The following is a 19,148-nucleotide window of genomic DNA, read 5'->3' on the forward strand; positions in this document are numbered from 1 at the left end:
GAGGAGTGAGGCAACGAACTGTGACTGCATTATAACCCCATCTGTGCAGGTATTACTTCGATAGCACTCAAAGCACAAATTTTGAAGAGAGGTAACAGTGCTGAAAACATCCCAAAATAAAATCCTATTAACCATATATATATATATGACATGTATCATATATATATTATATACATATACATATATATATATGCTCTCAATTTTTCCTGTCATCAGAATCCACTTGGAAAATATATAAAGGGGCTAAGATCAATAAAAGCTCCTCTGGTGATTGAAAATCTTCAAAAGGACTGACGCACTAAAACACATTTAAGTTTGGAGGACAACGCTGGGAATTCGCTTCCAACGCGCGGAGATTCGAAGCATCACCCCTCCAGTCCGCTAGGCTGGGTTGGCAACAAAGCCTCGCGGGAGGCGGGGCTAGTGACGTCACGGGGCGTCCCGCCCCTTACGCTGCGCTCTAGGGTGGCCAGAAGGTTTCAGGCGGCGCCGGCGCCATCTTCCCGGAGCCTGCGACCGAGTGGGAGTCGAGTGGAGCGGCCGTTGTTGCCGACTCTTTTCTTCTCCCCCACGGTCCGGACGGCGGGTGGATTAGGCCATCGGCCCTCAAGGCGAGACTTGGGTCTTATTTAGTTCTGGGGAGCGCCTAGCCGACATGAGTGATGTAGAGGAGAACAACTTCGAGGGCAGAGTGAGTACAAAGCCGCGGGAGCCGTCTTCGGCGGCGGCCCGATGCTCGGGGTTTCACCGGGGGAAGCGCGGTGGGGCGGGGTTGCGGGGAGTCGTGCGGGGGTCCGCGGGGGAGCAGCCTCTGGGGCCATCGCGGTTGTTCCTCACATCCCAAGATGGCTTCTGGGTTCCACCCTTGCCCCAAACACCACGGGTCACCCCTCTCCCCGTTTTTTGGAGACTGATACCTGGACTCCTGGGTCCGATTTCCCCCTGCAGCGCGCCCTCCCTTCTCGCCACCCCTGAGGCTTCCTTGTCTCTGTTGCGAGGTGTGGGTCCCCGTCGCGGTGAGGCGGGAGGAGGCGGCAGGGAGTTCCCCTCCGGCCGGATAGTGGTAGGTGCTCTCTGCGGTGGCATTCCTAGCGACCTCGAGCATCGTGGAGGGGCCTCGGGGTCTGGAGAGTGCGCGGGGCTGTCGTCCGGGCGGGGAGCCGCTGGCGCGGGACTAGCGGCGGCCTGTGTCTCCTTGGCTCTCTGTTGCAGTGGGCGGCCGCGTCTCTGTTGGAACCGGCGGCGTTGCGTCTATAAAGGCGAAAAAGCCTTGAGGTTGGAGGTGGGACGAGCCTAATGAAGTGGTTAGTCAACGACCGCAGCGACCCTTAAGCGTTCTTAAGACGAGAGCTGTGAGGGGAACACTACGCACGCAGCCCTCTCCCCCCTTAAAGCCCCTTCTGCTTTCATTTCAGAATGAATGGGGAAATGCTGTAACTCCTCATTTTTCTGATTCCTTGATGTTGGGGTTTTTTTTTTTTCCTCCCCTCTTCATTATTTCTCAACTTTCAATGTTGTTGTTTTTTTTTCCTCCTATGGGCTTTTCATCTAAAAATTGACCACTCCTTTCCAGGTGTCTACGGTAAAAAAAAAAAAAAAAAAAAAGAAAAGAAAAAGGGTGGGGGGAATCTTCTGTCTTAATCTTACATAACTGAACATATTTCATGGCTCAGTATTTTAAAAATAGCTAGACGGTGTCTACTGTCCTCTAACTCAGAACGTTAGCGAAGAATTACAGGCCCTCCGTTCTCAGCCAACAAAGGGGGCTCAAAGGTTTTCATTATTTTGGGTCAGTGACTGTAAACCCCTAAGATATGTTATTCTGAGCTTAAGTATACGAGAACGTTTATCAATGTTTGAGTTCTATTTCCATCCTCCTAGTGGAAATCGGTGGGAGTGAGTGAGTGTGAGCCCCTGAAAACAGAGCCCCCAGGCAACTTGTCCCCTCGGCTGCGCTGGTGTCCTCGTCACCAGGAAACGCGTTACAAACACTTAAGGTGTGTGCTGGATGGAATGGCCGTTGCCTGTTGTAGAAGCTCAGTGAGAACACCTGGGGCCAGACAGTGCCAGTCAGGAGGTCCATTTATGCTTTTGTTCTTTCTAAGGAAAGAGATTTAAATAGGTTTTGCACAAAGAGGCTATTTTTAATGCCTGTAAGATTGGATTTCTAAAAATACAGTCTGGAGCATAGATATAAATGAATGATTGAACTTGCTCATTTTTGAGGGTGGGGTATTGCTTGTCCAGCAAAACTTTTTAAAATCATGTACAGTAATAAATATTTGGTGACAGTTTTAAGCTGCTGCTTGTTTTGAAAATATTAGGTAGTTATGGGAAGAAATGCTGCTGTCCAGTAATCTTTCCTTTGATTAACTTTAGTACAAAAAAATTATTTTTGTTAATGTTTGTGTTAATTTGGTTTGTGGGTCAGTGAAGTGGACTTACTGTTTGGGACCTTGTTTCCCTTAAGTTCTTATTTTTCAATTAGTTGAGTCAAGGAATGGAGCAAGTTTAAGATACTTGTCACTTTACTCACCTAATACATAATAATATATGTAAGATTTCCACCCATTTTAAGTTAAAATGTATGTAGGCATTGATTTATTTTAATAGAAAGGGGGTTTTTACACCACCTCCCCCCGCCTTATAGTGTTTGTGGTCATAGAAGATACTTTTTCACATGTGCTATCAAAGTGTATTTTAGTGTGAATGATTACTCCCACTTGTTACTTTTTTGTGCATGTTTAGGTTGGGGTAATTGGTTAAAGAATTAGAAGAATGCCAGAAGCCTTTCTGATGGTCTTTTAAATTTTTTCTTAAACCAATTCACTAGTGCTTTTGGTTTTTACAGTAAAATGAATTTTTTTAAGCTGACAACCACAAAGCAGCAGTTTTTTAAAAACTTTTATCAAATACAATTGTTGTGTTCTTATCTTTATCAACTTAGAAAGGCTCAAAAGGATTTCGAGGTGTTGTAAGTAGTTACAACTTTGACTAAGAAATCTTAACATGTCAGTATTCAGATTTTGTTTGCTTTATCTACAGACTAAATAACATACATTTAACCCCATCTTACTGAAAAGATTTTTAGAATTAGAGGGCAACTTTCTAGAGACTGCAGAACACATCAGAGAAACAGGGCTAGTAGTAAGAGTTTGAACTTTTATAGAATTTTAGAATCTGCCCATCCCCAAAAACTACGACATACTTTCTACTTTACTTCTCACACTAATTTTTCAACCATGTTAGAAATTAAAAACTGCAAGACCATGTAGCCAGAAGTCTGAGATGTACAAGCCCCAGTCATTTGCTAGTTGCACACACTCTATTGTATATATATATTTTTTTTTTATTTTTTTAAAGAGTGCACTGTACTTCATTGTCTCTGAGCCATTAATGGATTTTGCTAAAACACAGTTTACAGGAGCTTGATTTTCCATTATAGTTTAATGCCTCTTCCATTTTAAAGGACTGCAGAGTAAAAGAACTTTAGGAAAGAAAATATAATTGACTTGATTTAGTTATAAGTAACCCTAACTAAGACTTAACCAACCAAAATTCCCTTCTGCCTGAGGTCAGACTGTTGAACATCTGGCCTTTTTAGTAAAAAGGCCAGATGTTCTTCAGGGATAAAGAACTTGAAGTCTTATTTGAGGTGACTGACACCTCAAATCTGGGTAACGTAAGTATATAATCAAGTGCTGTGTGATAAAACTAATACAGGATCCAGAAAGTGGAGCTGAGCAGTTCTGTGAGCTTCAGGAAAGGGAACACTTTACCTAGTATGTGAAACTTACTTGGGATCATATGATTAGGGAAATGAATATTGATTGTATGGGTGTCGACAATGAGTAGGTTGCTAAAATAGTGAGAAGTGGTAGATTTGATTAAACATGCAGGCAGAAAATGGAGGGTTTTGAACTGTAGATTTACGGATTTGCAGTAAGGAGCCATCTGTGGATTCTTAATTCTAGGAGTGGCATAATGAAAGGGACTTGAGCTGAGAACAGAGAGGCTGGTACAGGAAGAGCAGGAGGGCACAGCTGAAATAGTTAAGGAAATCCTGAAACATCTGGTCTAAACAGGACATCAGTGGGATGTTAAGAATGAATGAGGCATTTTTTAAGAATAATGGGAGAATAATAGTTCCCTTAAAATAAATAGGTTCATTAAAGCAATCTGCTTGGGACATGTATATCAAGTTAACAGATATTTTAAGTGAAAACTTTGCATGTCATCTTCACAGAAAGGATGAGTTGTTTGCTTCACACAGCTTCAACTAAAATTAGGGTTTCAATGTGAAAAAAATTTAGTGTCCTTTAGAGAAATGAAGGGGGTTGGAATTAAGCTTTTAAAAAATTTTTTTTATTTCACTTATTTTATTCCCCTCTTCCCTTAGTTATTTTAATGAAACTTAGAAAAATATTGAGTCTAATTTTTTGCTTATACAGGGGACCCAGTGTTTTTAATAGAGGTTATTGATTTTTTTTTTAATGTGTAGAGGTCTTTTAATTCCACAATTGTCTATGCTTTGAAGAACAGTTTAAGAGGAAAAATGCTACTTTTGCCCCCTTTTAAGGGATGCATAGAGTTCCCCTTGCTACATGTGATTGTTGACTGGATGATAAAAATGAATAGCAAAACAAAAATTCATCTGTACCGATTTAGAATTAAAATTTGTATGTAGCTATTTTGTTGACCAGCAGAAATAGGTTTATTGAATTCCTATGTCAGCACTTTAGCTTTTAAAAAAAACTGAGTTCAGCTTCTTCAGCAGTTTTAATTTCCCTCTCATCACATCAACCTATTATAAAAGGATAAGGTTTTTTTATAGTAGGGGTTGTACAGTATTAAACTTGAGATAGTCTTATTTGTCTTGGGTTTAATTTATCTTCCTAAAGTTAAGTAGTCATTATCCAATTTTAATGCTTTTTTTATTCCCCCTATCATTTAAACAAAGAATTTGTAAAGTTAAGGAAACATTTTAATGCCCAAATTTTTATATTTGAGATCCTTTCACTGAAGGGTACTAATTTGCTCAATACAAGTAGAGGGTAGGATTTTAAAAAGGAGCAATGCAACTAATTGTACAGTGTATAACTGTAATTTTACAGATTTGTCGTAGCTGCTGGTTATGGTTTGTACCATCTCTAAAAGAATAAAACAGTCTTGGGATTTGAATGAATATGAAGAGGTTTAATTAAGTATTAGGTTGAGCTCCATTTAAAAATACCAATACACTTTATGGACTTAATTTTGTAAATGAACTAAAGTTATTTACCTAGAGTATAACACGTGTGAAACAGCCATGAGTAATCAGGATAATAGTTTATGAGACTGGGAGTATTTCTTTGCTAAGCCTAAGAGTGCAGAAGAGTCAGCCTAACATACTCAGGAGGAAGGAGGCAGAACTGCTGATTCTGTAGACGGAAGTTAAAGACTTCAGTGAACATAGGGTTTCTCATCATCCTAAAGAATGGCGTTCTTACTACAATAGATAGAAGTTACTTAGATAACTTAAGTACTCCCCGCAACATACAATTTACCTAAATGCGCTAGTGTATTTCTATAGAAATAGACATCCAATTTCATAAAGTAGTGGGAAAATATATTTTGCGAAAGTTCGTTTTAAAAAGTTTATGTTCATACAGACTTGGCACTGCTTCTTGGCATATAATTTGCCTTAGTATAAAAAGATGGGTCACAGTGTAGCATTTTATGTTGGTTTATGTGTTTATTTTAGTGGGCTTTTAAGTACTATGCCCATATATTGGAATTTTTTCCCACCTATAATACACTCACTTTATTAAATTTTTTTAAAAAAACAGTGCAATTATTGCTTGCTGTAGGAATTGTTGGTGTTCTACAATATGTGCATACATTGAAGAACCCTTTTTCCTGATTAAAAACAAACAAACACGATTGTTGGGATTATTTTCAGTGTATAAAATACAACTGTATTTTAACAGAAAACAAAGATGGTTCTTAGACTACTTTATTGAATACTCCTAACTTCCTAAATATTTACAGATAGCTCCCTCTTTTTTATTTTCAGCTGTGTCCTTCAGCTACTACTAGGGGTACCTTAATGGTAAAGAACAGTTAAAAGAACAAACACGTCATTTAAGCAGGGTGTGTAGTGAGAACTTTTTGCCTGGCTTTTGATTTATAGTGGTTATGGTAGAATGGAAGCCTATTTAAGATTTACATTAAAATTTGTGATATGATGTGCTTACAAGTTCAAAGGTAGAAAAGGATAATCTAGCATTTGTCCATAAAGAGCTTATTGTGCCCTGGTTTCTAATGCACAGTACAGTGAAAATGGCCTTTATTTGGTACCAACTTTTGAGAAATAAATTGCTTAAAAATGGTAAATATTAATATGACCATTTTTCTGTGTGTGAAGACTGTTTATTAACTAGTAGTTCTTAGTACGGGCCTTTTTGATGTAATAGGGAAAATAATCCTGAAGAATTAAAGGTTTATTTTATGCTTCATTCTTTTTTTCTCTCATTTTTATTTAGTTCATTTACTTTTTCAGTTTATTTTTTCTTTGTAATTTATTCTTTAGGTTAAGTTTACTCCAGTTATTGATTTATCTTTTTAGTCTTGAGTCACTAAACTGTTTTTGGGAGATTAAACCAATAATGACAGCTTTGAAACTAGGAGTTAAAGAAGAATTAAGAGGACTGTTTCTTAACCTTGAATGATTCCATTAAGAAACTTATGCAGATTTAGGTTCCATGATTGAAAAATAAATTGAAGGGTAGGCAACAAAGAGGAGGGGGTATTTGTAACATCTCGGATAATAAAAACGAGCCTTCTTTAAAAATATGCTAATGTCTTTTGGAAAGATATTGTCATGTCTTAATGCTTTGTTGACAAATAAAGGGAAAATTGCATTTTTCCAATAAGTTGCTATGCCAGAACTGGCATTTAAAATTTAAGATGTTACTGATTACCTTGTTTACGTTAGCTTCTAAGAAATGGCAATTTTCAGTACTACTGAATAATTTTTAACTGTTAGTCATGCTTATTAGGGAAGATTTGAAATCAGATATACACATATATTGGGACCATAAAATTTTATCCTATACTAGAAAGTTTCACATAAACATTTAAGAATAAATTTGGGATTTTACTGCAAGACTTTAATTTCTGTCCTAGTAAAATTAAAGGCTTTACAGTGTCACAGCACAAAGCCTTCTGATGTGTATGTATAACAGGGCTGTGGTGACGTTCATAGATCATATTCCCTCTATTATCAGCATAGTTAGCAAGCCAGCCTGTGAGACTGCAGTTATAAGCAAATTAGCTGTACTCTTTTTTTTTTAAAGAACTGAATATGCTGCTTTTACAGTTTTTCAGTGAATGAAAGGGCCTAAAGTGCTGTTTCTGTCCCAGGCATCTGTCTGGGAATTTAGAGTGTGTGTGAGATGTAGCAAAGGACTTATGTAGATGGCTAAATGGGAAAGGTTAATATTGAATAGGAAAGGTATATATTTCAGTTCTGCTTCCATCTGAAAAAATAAATACGCTTAGCAGCATCAGTACAGTTCTTGACGTTAAGCTGAATGTAAAAGGAAAGTTTTAAGAAAGTTGTATGGTTAGGTAGTCTTATGGTATAAATGAAAATTGGTGTGAAATTGGGATAACTATTTACACTACTAATCAGGGCTTAAATGGACAGAGAAACCAAAGGGTCCATCCTGCTTTGGTCATAAATGCCTCATGTACCCGTCAAGTTAAAAAACAGGCTTTTAATCAGTTCAAAATTATTTGATTTAGAAAGCTTTTTTATATATTCAACTTTTTTTTGAGTATAGGATATAGTCACTGAAGGGAATACAAATATGTATAACTGCCTAAATAAATCTGCAAAAACTGAACAAAAAGTTGAGATCAAAAACAAAAGACCATGGTGTTAATTTTGTAATAACTTTTTGTGCGTTGTGGCACTTCATGGATAATACAGTTGCAAAGATACATAGTTTAGGAATTTATTAACTGGGGGAAATTTTTAAGAATTATATGCTTTCTTTTCCTCTTAGAATGTTTGGTTTACTTCAGAACATATCTTCTTGGTTAAGTCAGAGTGAGCAGAGATAGTGGTCGAAGAAAATTGGGAGATATTAGTACAGTAATTATAATAATTTTTTTCTACTTTGAACCAGCATGTATCCTATAGTGTTTGAGTTTGGATAGGTATATACAAATATTTCAGGCTAGGATGCTTTGCTCTAATTACATTTTGGTATCTTAGCATGGCTTAGTGAAAGCTTATTTTAAGATTACTAAGAATCTTCAGATTATAAATTAGAGAAAATGTAAAACAGGTGGGGGAGTTATAGTTCAAGTTAGAGTTATGCTTGAATTGAGTGTTTCTCTTAAAATTGTTCACATTTTAGGAACTAGGGTGAAACATGAAAGGGGAGGAGGGTGAAGAGTATGGTAAAAAACATTTAGAAAAATTAGTGAATTCTCTTTAGTTTTTAGAAACTAGACTTTTGAACAATTTTAAAGATTATAAAATTGTTTTTCTTTTTTTTAAAAAAAATAAATTAGTTATTTGCACTTTACCTGCTGGCATTTCCATTTGGTAGATAACATTCTGAACTCCAGCAGAGTTTTATAATCCCCACGTGCTTAAATATACTAAATGTTCTTTTTCCATTAAGGTTAATGTTCGTGAAGAAATTGAAGAGTTTTTTCCAAGAATGTGGAAGATAAATCAAGATAAAAGAAGGCTAATGAAAAGTATTAAAGATCAGAAAATTAAAATTGAATGGGGGAAAAAATTGAACAGAAGATTGGTCAGATAGAAGCACTTGAATATTTTTTTTTAAGGCTATTTTGCATTGTTTCAATTGGGGAAGAATACACGAAGTATGAAAAATGAAAAAGTCAATGAAGAATGAAGAGAAGTAGAAAGCAAGAGTGAAGTAGAATTAAAAGAATCTGGAAGAATGAATGGGTCCTAGGTTAAGTAAATGTATGGTTTATGTTCCAGTGTCTGTATGATCAAGTTGTAGATGAATTTGCATGATTACTTAGTTAATAGAGAATTGGTGATCTGGTTCAAGTAGGGAATTTTTGAGGACAGTTAGCAGTATTAACAATGGGTTATTAATGAGCTGAAATTTTTTCTGGAGGGTGTTGCCTAACCATTTGTTTTTCAGGAGCAATCAATATAAATAATTACGGTACTTTAAATGTTAGGTGTTAGGCATCTACATGACCAGTGCCATTTGTAATACTGTCTTCTTTGTTAGGAGTCTCGCTCTCAGTCAAAATCTCCAACGGGAACTCCTGCTCGTGTAAAATCGGAGAGCAGGTCAGGATCTCGTAGTCCATCAAGGGTTTCCAAACATTCTGAATCCCATTCTCGATCAAGATCAAAATCCAGGTATGTGTGTTTAACATTATACTTAAAATGCTTTCCTTGGATTTTTCCTGGCAAAGTGGTTTTTGCCATGTCTCTCATTTTTGCAGCATTTTGTATAGAGATTTTACCCAAGATTCAAAATCATCTCTTTTTCTCAAACTTCATATATGGAGTTTAGAAATTAATACATTCTAGATTAAGACTTAGGTAAGGTAGAATTATCTCTAAACTCAATCTATCAGATACTAGCTGGCTGTTAAAACAAGTTAAATGTCAGTTGGTTTAAATGTGCTTGTTATTTGAAAATTAGTGTTTGATTTTACTTCAATAATATTTGCACAACAAAAAAAGGTAACTTTCTCCATTGGAGACTTGACATGTAACTTAGAGCAGAGAAAGTTGATGTGTGTATGTTGTACTTGGTTATCAAAATGATTTGAGAAGCTTTTTCACAATTCACATTTGAGCTACATTCTTTTCCTGAATGTTCTGACTTAGGTTCAGGGTATAACTCTGGTCAGATGTAATTGGGGAGTGGGAAGGGGATCCCTGGTTGATTTAAGAGCCCCTGCCACTACCTGCTCAAAGATGTTCTTGTAGCCACTGCAAGATTCCTGTATCAGATGTCCCAGGTGTGCGGGGTGGGGAAAATGGCCTGGGCAGTTCAGTAAATCATTGTCATTTCCTGACTGGGACAGCTTATGTTTTTGAATAGGGTCTGCTTACCAAGGAGGCATGAGACAGAAGAATTAGCTAAAAAGCTACTTTCATTGAGGTCTATAGCTACGTCTTTTTCTCTGTTGTATCCAGACCAGTCCTTGGTTTACTAACCATTCTAATGAGATCTACATGTGCAGAATAGCAGTGAATGGAATTTGAGTATAGAAACGGGTGAGCATATTTTCATTAAAGGACCTTAGCATTTGCTGACCTCCACCTAGAGATGTTTTCCCTCAGGTATTCCCTTCTCTGCTCGTGTGTCACCTAAAAAATTAAATACCAACAAACTTTTATTTTCTTAAATTTTTGAGGCTGTGAATTAGTGCTGAGGAACATGGGAAATACCCTGTTTTGTATACTTGCACAAACACAGGTTTTCTTCATACATGGTACATCCCACCCTTCAAATGATTAATTTATTTTAGATAATAGGCGGCTCATTTTATTTTGTTCCTACTCAGAAGCCTTCGTTGCCCTGGCTGGTGTGGCTCAGTGGATTGAGTGCCGGCCTACAAACCAAAAGGTCACTGGTTGGATTTCTGGTCAGGGCACATGCCTGGGTTGGGGGCAGGTCCCCTTTTGGGGGCGTGTGAGAGGCAACCAATAGATGTTTCTCTCACACATTGATGTTTCACTCCCTCTCTTTCTCCCTCCCTTTCCCTCTCTAAAATAAATAATTAAAATTTAAAAAAAAAAACCAAAAACAGGACACTTTCCTCCTGTCTACCTAGTAAAGTCTGTTAAGTGTTCTGGCTTTATTGTTAGCCCTCTTTAATTTTATTCCTACACCCATATGCTCTCCTTTTAAACTTTCTGGCCTCTTGGTATTTATAACATTTATTGAATGCCTCATAGACATTATTTTGTATGACTGTCACCACTACTGGGCTGGGTGTTTAATTAAGGATGGGTCATAGGAATAGTAGGAATGTGGCATTAATAGGCGAAGAAAGAGTACCGAGAGTGACTGGGAATAATCAGATAGGAAATGAACTAGGAATCAGCAGTGGAGAGATGGATGAGATGCTGTAGCAAGCTTGATGAAAACTATTAGGTTAGAAGGGCATTTGAGTGGCGAATTAATGTTGTAGATTCTAGATTGCAGCAGGCTAAAGAAAGATTGGAAAGCGGTCTATACAGGTGATGATGTGATTCGATGAAATGCTTTTAACATTTTTTTAATGGTAAAATACACACAAAAATCTTAACTACTTAAAAATATACAGCTCAGTGATACTACATACATTCACATTGTTATACAGCCATCACCATTATCCATCCTCATAACTCTTCATCTCTTGTAAAACTGAAACTAGTCCCATTAAACAAGAGATTCACCATTCTCCCCTTCTCCATCCCCTGGCAATGACCATTTTACTTTATCTTCATGATTTTTGCTATTAATTACCTTGTATAAGTGGAATCATACAGTATTTGTTTTCTTGTGACTGCCTGACTTCACTTAGCATGGTGTCCTCAATTCTCTTCTATTGAAGACTGCAGAATTTCCTTTCTAGTGGTAGTTGAGTTTTTTTAAAGAAAGTAGAGCCTCAACGTTCTTGTAAGGTAAGGCAAAAAGAGTGGGTGTAGAAAGGACAGGCTGAGAATAAGGAGATTGTAGTGATTAAGGGAACAAGAGGAAGACTACCCTTTCCTCAGAAAGGAGCTGAGAATAAGCAGACATTATATGTATAGGTCCTTGGCATTAGCCATTTGTTGTTTCAGTGTTGCCTACATTTTTTCTCTCAAAGGTCGAGGTCACGGAGGCATTCTCATAGACGTTACACTCGATCCAGATCCCATTCTCACTCTCACAGGAGGCGATCTCGAAGTAGGTCCTACACACCGGAATACCGACGTCGGAGGAGCCGAAGTCACTCTCCAATGTCTAACCGGAGAAGGCACACCGGCAGCAGGGTACGTGGTTTTTAAAGTTAATGAAAACTCACTTGGTCTTTCATTTGTGTTTAGTACTGTAGCATAATATCTTGCTTTGAGAACGATACCATTGTTTAAAAAGCAGTACTCAAGAATCATCCTTGAGGGCGTGGATATTATTTAATATACATTTAAGTATATTTCCTTTTCTTGACTTTTGAGTGGTTAAAAGACATGAAATTTGGGGAGAAATGATATATTGCAATAATTAAAATGAAAAGCCTAAACTGAGCTGAGAATATTGAAATGAAAAGTTTTATGACAGTTGGGTGGGGTAGCCAGCAAGTAAAAACTAGAAAAAGCCAGCCCTCAATAGTATGAGCACTGTGCAAAGTTCTTCGGGACATCTAATACAGTACTCTTAACATGTGTGATGCAAGTTACCATATTATGGGTAAGGAAAGAGAGTCTCCCCGCCTCCTGGCTAAAGATGTATTTATTTTTAGCGAGGGGAAGGGGGAGAAAAAGAAGGAAACATCAGTCAGTTCCCTCTTCCCACATCCACAGCTAGGGACCTGGCCCAGAACCCAGGCATGTGCCCTGACCAGGAATTGAACTGCAGCCTTTTGGTTTGCAGGACGATACTCCACCCACTGGGCCACACCAGTCAGGGCAAGGAAATTGAGTCTTGAGTATGTGACATTGAGGTTTGCTTTGGCTCACTAGCAGAGCCCACATTTGAGACTCTTGTGTCTAATGTTCCTGTGCTGGACTACTGTGCTGCGCTTTTCCCATGTAATACTGTATCATTTAACTGGTGGAATTTACTAAGGAATGACCATGAGGATGGATTCTAATCAGTGATTGCAGATGACATCAGATTAAGTACACATCTGTAAAGGTTGTAAAACATTTGAATAAACTAGAAATATGGCATTAAACTAAGGATGTATTCTTAGTATACATTTTGAAAATTGTTGGGCTAGAGACTACTCCTTCCTTTTCTTCCTCCTTTCCTTTTATTTATTTATTTTTAGAGAAAGGGGAAGGGAGGAAGAAAGAGAGAGAGCTTGACTGGTGTAGCTAAGTTGGTTGGGCATTGTCCTACAAAGCAAAAGATCACCTGTTCAATTCCAGTTAGGGCACAAGTCTGGGTTGGGGGCTTGTGAGAGGCAACCAATAGATGTTGCTCTCACACATCTGGCCCGGGCAGTGGGTAGGGTTGTTTTTATTCAGGCTACAACCTGAAGTATATTCCAAAGAAGTGTATTTTTTTTTCCTCCCCTCTTAAATGATTTCCAAGTCACTTGAAACAAATAGTCTTTTGGTATTGGGTGAGGTGTTCTAAGCAAAGTATTTCTGTGTTTTAATAATTTAATTCAGAGCTTAAAATTAAATGACATCTTTATTCAACAGGCAAATCCAGATCCCAACACTTGTCTTGGAGTGTTTGGCCTCAGTTTGTACACAACAGAGAGAGATCTTCGTGAAGTGTTTTCTCGATATGGACCATTGAGTGGTGTCAATGTGGTTTATGATCAGCGAACTGGAAGATCACGAGGATTTGCTTTCGTCTATTTTGAGAGAATAGATGACTCAAAGGAGGTAGTTTTGTTTTTACAGTTGTCGCTTTGAACATTTTCTGATGTGCATGATTATAGTATTGAGTTGCTATTAAAAGTTGATTAATAGACTCCCAGTTCCATAAGCATTATGTCTTCTTTCATTCTTGACCTGATTCAAACTCTGCATCTTAGTGTTAAAATTAGAATAGCCAGTTTCACATTCCAGCTAATACTTCCTGGTATAGGCATATCCTTATTGAAACCTGGCCTTTTAAAGTGAGATATTTATGTTTGAATTAATGGAAAAAGTGAAGAGTGTGTTTCTTTTGATTAAGCCTTATTTATACTCCAAGAAGGTGATTTAGTTGACTTTTTAGAATTACAGCGTTTAAGTTTAATTTGTTTTAATTCTGTCTTTAGTTAGCTCCCCATGTATAGGTACAGACCTTTCTTTTTCTACTCTTAATATTCAGCTATCATTCTGTTCTATAACCAAAAAAGAATACATGAGTTGGTACTTTAAAATTTTTGTTTGGTGCCATTCTTCTATTGATTGATTGAATTTAGGAAGGGAGACAATCAATTTGTTGTTCTACTTCTGTATTCATTGGTTGATTCTTTTATGTGCCCTGACTGAGAATCAAACCCACAACATTGGTGTATCATGATGACACTCCAACCAGCTGAGCTACCCAGCCAGGGCCTGTTTGGTGCCATTCATAATTTGTCTGACATAATGATTTGAAGTAGTTCTATTCTAATATAATAGGTACTAAATTGTAAAGGAACCAGTAGGCTGCTTTTTCTATACTGAAAGTTTAGTGATTGAGTTAGAAAACTCCACTTAAAGGAATTTGAAGCTCATTGTTAAGGTTTCATCAAACCTTAATAAATGACAAGTATTAGCATTTTTTGGTACCATTTTACTAGTGACAGTAGTTCATTATTGCCCTGTACATAAGCAGTGCTTGATTGCAACATAAGCAGTCATAGTAAATGTTAGCCTATCTTTTAAAAATAAGAGTCTATTGGCATGCAGTAGATAAACTCTAGGGATGATACTAAACACCCTACAGTGCACAGGATGGCCACCCATAGCGTAGAACTAGCAGTTCCAAAATGTCAGTGGTGCTAAGGTTGAAAAAGCCGAGATACTGCGAGCCAAGTGTCTGGTTCAGTTCCCAGTCAGGGCACATGACTAGGTTGCATGTCAGGTCCCCAGTCGGGGGCGCGAGTGAGAGGCAACCACACAGTGATGTTTCTCTCCCTCTCTCCTTTCCTCTCTCTCTGAAAATAAGATAAACAAATTATTTTTAAAGAAAAAGAAAAAGCCTAGATAAGTCTTTAACAAAACAACGCTGCAGCCTGTAAGTCCTTTTTGTAATAGGCATTCTGATGTTTTGCCAGTGTTTGTTTGTTTTTGCTGTTGCTTAGTATCCCTTCATATCTGCAGGGGATATGTTCCAAGACGCCCAGTGGATGTCTGAAACTGTGGGTAGTACAGATTTTTTACTTAAAAGAAGCACTTTTTACAGCTTTTCTTTGGCATAGCTGAATTGCCAGCATTGCCATTCTTGTGCTCAGAGCCTTTATTTAGTAAAATTAGGGTGACTTTAACGCACGCACTGAGATACTGTGACAGTTGAGACAACTGAGAAGCCTGCTAAGTGACTCATTGGGTGGGGGGTGGCTTATACAATGTGGATATGCTGGGCAGGGATGATTTACATCCTGGGGGGACAGCACACAATTTAAAACTTATGAATTATCTATTTCTGGAATTTTCCATTTTGCCCCCTGGTTGACTGGACAACTGAAACTGCAGAGTTGCTGTATGTCTCTTGCTTATTCCTGTTCTCAATTAAGGTATAAAGATGTAAATTTAGAAATACCAAGATATCTGACCTGAAGTGAAACTTGTTTGTCCTGTGTCTTGATTCTTCTTCCCCCAGGTTTACTTCTGGGTAAAATTAAATGAAAATAGCCACTTTACTAAGTTAAGGTGGTTGAATTATTATTGCATTTATTGGTATTAGTGTCAAAGGTCAAAGTGATAGAGAATGTAAATGCAGGTATAAAGATATGAGCACTTATTGACAGGTTTAGAGTTTCCTTTATATGTGCAGTCCACTGGGTGGCGGTGTGTTCCTAAGGAGTGGTTTGACCAGTTTAGACTATCAGAGAATTGCGTTTCTGCTTCGAGTTATGAGACTGAAATTAGCTACTGTAGCCTCAGAGTTACGCAGGCTTGCCTGAGTTTTGTAGTTCCTTCTCCATGGCTGTAGCTGTTCCCAGTCTATCAGTACAAGCCTTCTTAAGTCCATGTGTACATTAGAAAACTCAAAGCTATTGACATGTATATAGCAAGGATGAATATGTAAAATTCTACCTGTTGTTTGAAAGAGAAGTATTTAGAGAATTTTAACTTAATACAGCTTTGGTAGCGTCTCCTAGGTGAATTATGCATGACTTTCTTTTCCTATTCTCCTTTAAAGGCTATGGAAAGGGCAAATGGAATGGAGCTGGACGGTAGAAGAATTCGTGTGGATTATTCTATCACCAAGAGAGCACACACACCTACTCCAGGCATCTACATGGGCCGACCAACTCAGTAAGATTTCAGTTCACTAAGCTAAACTGCTATTACTGGAAGTCTACCAGAAATGTCTACAGAATTTTGATAGCCAGCAGATAAAACTTTTTGTGTAATTAAAATGGAAATATATTTAATTTGTATACGTTCTTTGAATAATTTTATTTCTTTATTTTTTATATATACATTGACCCTTGAACAACACTGCATTAGGGGCACCAACTCCTATATAGTCAATCCATGTATAACTTTTACTCCAAAAACTTAGTTTTCCCTTAGTATATCCACCAGGAATTGGTTCTAGGACCTCCACAAATAACAAAATTTGCAGATGCTCAAGTTCCCTATGTGAAATGGTGCATATCAATGGCATACAGTTGACCCTCCGTGTCCACAGACTCCCAACCATTGATTGAAAACAGTACAGGTGTTTATTGGCAGGGGTGGGGGAGCACCTGCAGATAAATAGATGCATACAGCCCTTGCCAGTGTGGTTAAGTTAGTAGGAGTGTCTTCCTGTGAACCAAAAGGTAATGGGTTCCTTCCCAGTCAGAATGCATACCTAGGTTGTGGGTTCAGTCCTGGTCAGGGTGAGTGCAAGAGGCAACCAATCGATGTTTCTCTCCCTCCTTACCCCTCTATGAAATTTGTGAGCCTGCCCTCAGATGAGGATTAAAAAATAATAATAAAATAAATAAATAAAAAATAATAATAATAAACCCATACAGTTCAAGGATGAACTGTGTGTGTGTGTGTGTGTGTGTGTGTGTGTGTGTGCAGGGGGGAAGGTTAGAACTATTGAAGTGCATTTCTGGCCCTTGGTCTACACAAATAGATTACTGGATACTAGAAAAATATATGCTTTTTAAGAAAGTATTTCTTCCCTTTTTATTTTATGTGATCTGGGAAGTCTCTGTGTATAGGGAAGGATTTTACTGATATTAGTGTTTGTTTAAGGGGGGGCATCTTTCACATTATGTAGAACACAAATGGGGGATTTTAAATTTTTTGATGTTTTTTTAATTGTTTTTAGAATTAGTCTTAATGACACCACATCTTAGCATTTTTGGTATTTCCCAACACAGTTCATTTCACCTTTTGAGAAGGTCCTGCTGACTTAGGTAATGCATTAATAGAAGAGCAGTTTATAGTTTGGAGAGCTGTGTGAAATCTTATTTGGTTATTTATGTAATGACTAGGAAGCTGAAGCAGAATACCATTGGTGGCAGCAAAATAAGACATGGAGGTTATTGTTTCTCCCTTATCTCACCTTCTTCTTCCATTTTATTTTACTTAAGCACCATTTTGTATTAAGTGGTACTAGAAAATAATCATTCAAATGTAAAAATGTTTACATTTTTCTGTAGTAGTGGCGGTGGTGGAGGCGGAGGTGGTGGTGGAGGCGGAGGTGGTGGCAGACGGCGAGATTCTTACTATGATAGAGGATATGAGCGTGGTTATGACAGATACGAAGACTATGATTACCGGTACAGGTAATGTTTTAACTTGGGATTTCTGTTCTAAATTAGACGGTGGTAGTAGTAGTTGGCACTTTTGATTTATGTTTGATATGTATTAATAAAAATATTTAAAAGATTTTTATATGATGCTTTCTTTAAAAAGTAGGAAAAATGATTTACTGAAGACTGAGATAGAGGTTAATTATCTGTATTTGCCAGTATTTTATTGTGCCATATACTTACTGTTTGAGTTTGAGTGTCATTGGTACACAGAGAACTTAAGGCTTATCATCTTGGGTTATTTTGAACGATGGGGTATTTTTATTTATATCTGCCTCAGTGGCTTATGAGTATGCTAAGTAATTTTTTGTTTTCTACAGAAGAAGATCACCTTCTCCATACTATAGTCGATACAGATCACGATCAAGATCTCGTTCCTACAGCCCAAGTATGTACTCTTGTGGTTTTGTAGCACAAAGAACCTAATTTCTAATTAATGGTTTACTTTAGAAAATTAGGATGTATGGGACTGTTAATAGTTGGAAAAATAAGAGGCAAACCAAACTATAGTTGTCATTTTGATTTTTTTTCCCTTTTCTCTTTCAGGACGCTACTGATAAAGAGAATGGTTGCAGTTAAGGATATCTTTTCCTCTCTTTTGTTTATTTCTGGATTTCCCTGACCACCTAATCCTTCCTATTTCTTAAAAGGAACCCTTAAGAAATCTTTGATTTATTCGGCATCTACACTTTGTCAATTGTATTGCTGTTTTCTACCCCTTTTATTATACTTTTAATGATGTGATTGTTGTCATTTTAAGTAGTTAAACATCTTGAGTAAAAAAGGAAAAGGAACCTCTAGTGTTATGCTTTGTAAATGATTTTTCTTTAAATCTTGCTTTTACAGAAAAGAAACCCCAGGCTAATCAAAAGAGGAAAGAAATGATCTTTTTAAAGCTTCTTTTGTGTTAGATATTGTATTAGACATTGTATTAGAAATCTGCATTTACGACGAACTCCTTTTTCAACTTTTGGGGAAGATAGTAACACTTAAAGTAGTTCAGTCATGTCAAGTTTGTCTAGGGTGGCATGGAGCATTCAAATAGTTGAGTGTAGAAAGTTTGAAGCTATAAAAGAAAACACTTGATCATTTCTTTGGAGAAATAGAAAAATTTGAACCTTAAAAATTACATTGTTTCTCTAGAGATGGAAAGCTTGTGTACTTCTGTAAAACATGTTGTATTTAAAATACATCTGTTAAAACTTAATAGACTTAAAGTGTGATTTTTTTGTGTTGAATTTATTGAAGTTTTAAGTATTTCCTTAATCAGTGAAGGACAGCCCTTATTTATTACTTGGAGCAATTGTGTACTTTGCTGTTAGAAATTATGGTATTCAGACATTGGTTAAGGAGGCTATTGTATAGAATAGAGTCCTTAGAGGATTGTGTGGGGGAAAAGTCTTTCAAATAAAAGTTAATTTCTTTGCAAAAGCAGACTGTCTCTGTTGTGTTACAGTGGGAAACTATAACTGGATTGACGGGAACCA

General features: G+C 37.3%; 1 protein-coding gene across 4 annotated transcripts; it reads left to right on the plus strand.

The window, feature by feature from the left end:
• The first annotated feature begins 464 nt into the window (after nucleotides 1-464).
• TRA2A (transformer 2 alpha homolog) lies at nucleotides 465-19,092 on the plus strand. 4 transcript variants are annotated; one of them, XM_090287106.1, is made up of 8 exons: nucleotides 465-691; nucleotides 9,273-9,406; nucleotides 11,857-12,022; nucleotides 13,400-13,588; nucleotides 16,044-16,159; nucleotides 17,509-17,634; nucleotides 17,982-18,049; nucleotides 18,208-19,092. In XM_090287106.1, exons 1-8 carry the CDS (start codon nucleotides 656-658, stop codon nucleotides 18,216-18,218), a joined length of 846 nt encoding a protein of 281 aa, XP_090143232.1. In that variant the 5' UTR covers nucleotides 465-655; the 3' UTR covers nucleotides 18,219-19,092. The 4 variants fall into 4 exon arrangements, with proteins under 4 accessions (XP_090143232.1, XP_090143233.1, XP_090143234.1 ...); XM_090287107.1 differs by having other exon boundaries at nucleotides 17,509-17,628; XM_090287108.1 differs by having other exon boundaries at nucleotides 11,923-12,022.
• The last annotated feature ends 56 nt before the right edge of the window (nucleotides 19,093-19,148 follow it).

This window comes from Furipterus horrens, unplaced genomic scaffold, assembly GCF_987537825.1.
Source record: "Furipterus horrens unplaced genomic scaffold, mFurHor1.1.pri manual_scaffold_9, whole genome shotgun sequence".
Classification (NCBI taxonomy): Eukaryota; Metazoa; Chordata; class Mammalia; order Chiroptera; family Furipteridae; genus Furipterus; species Furipterus horrens.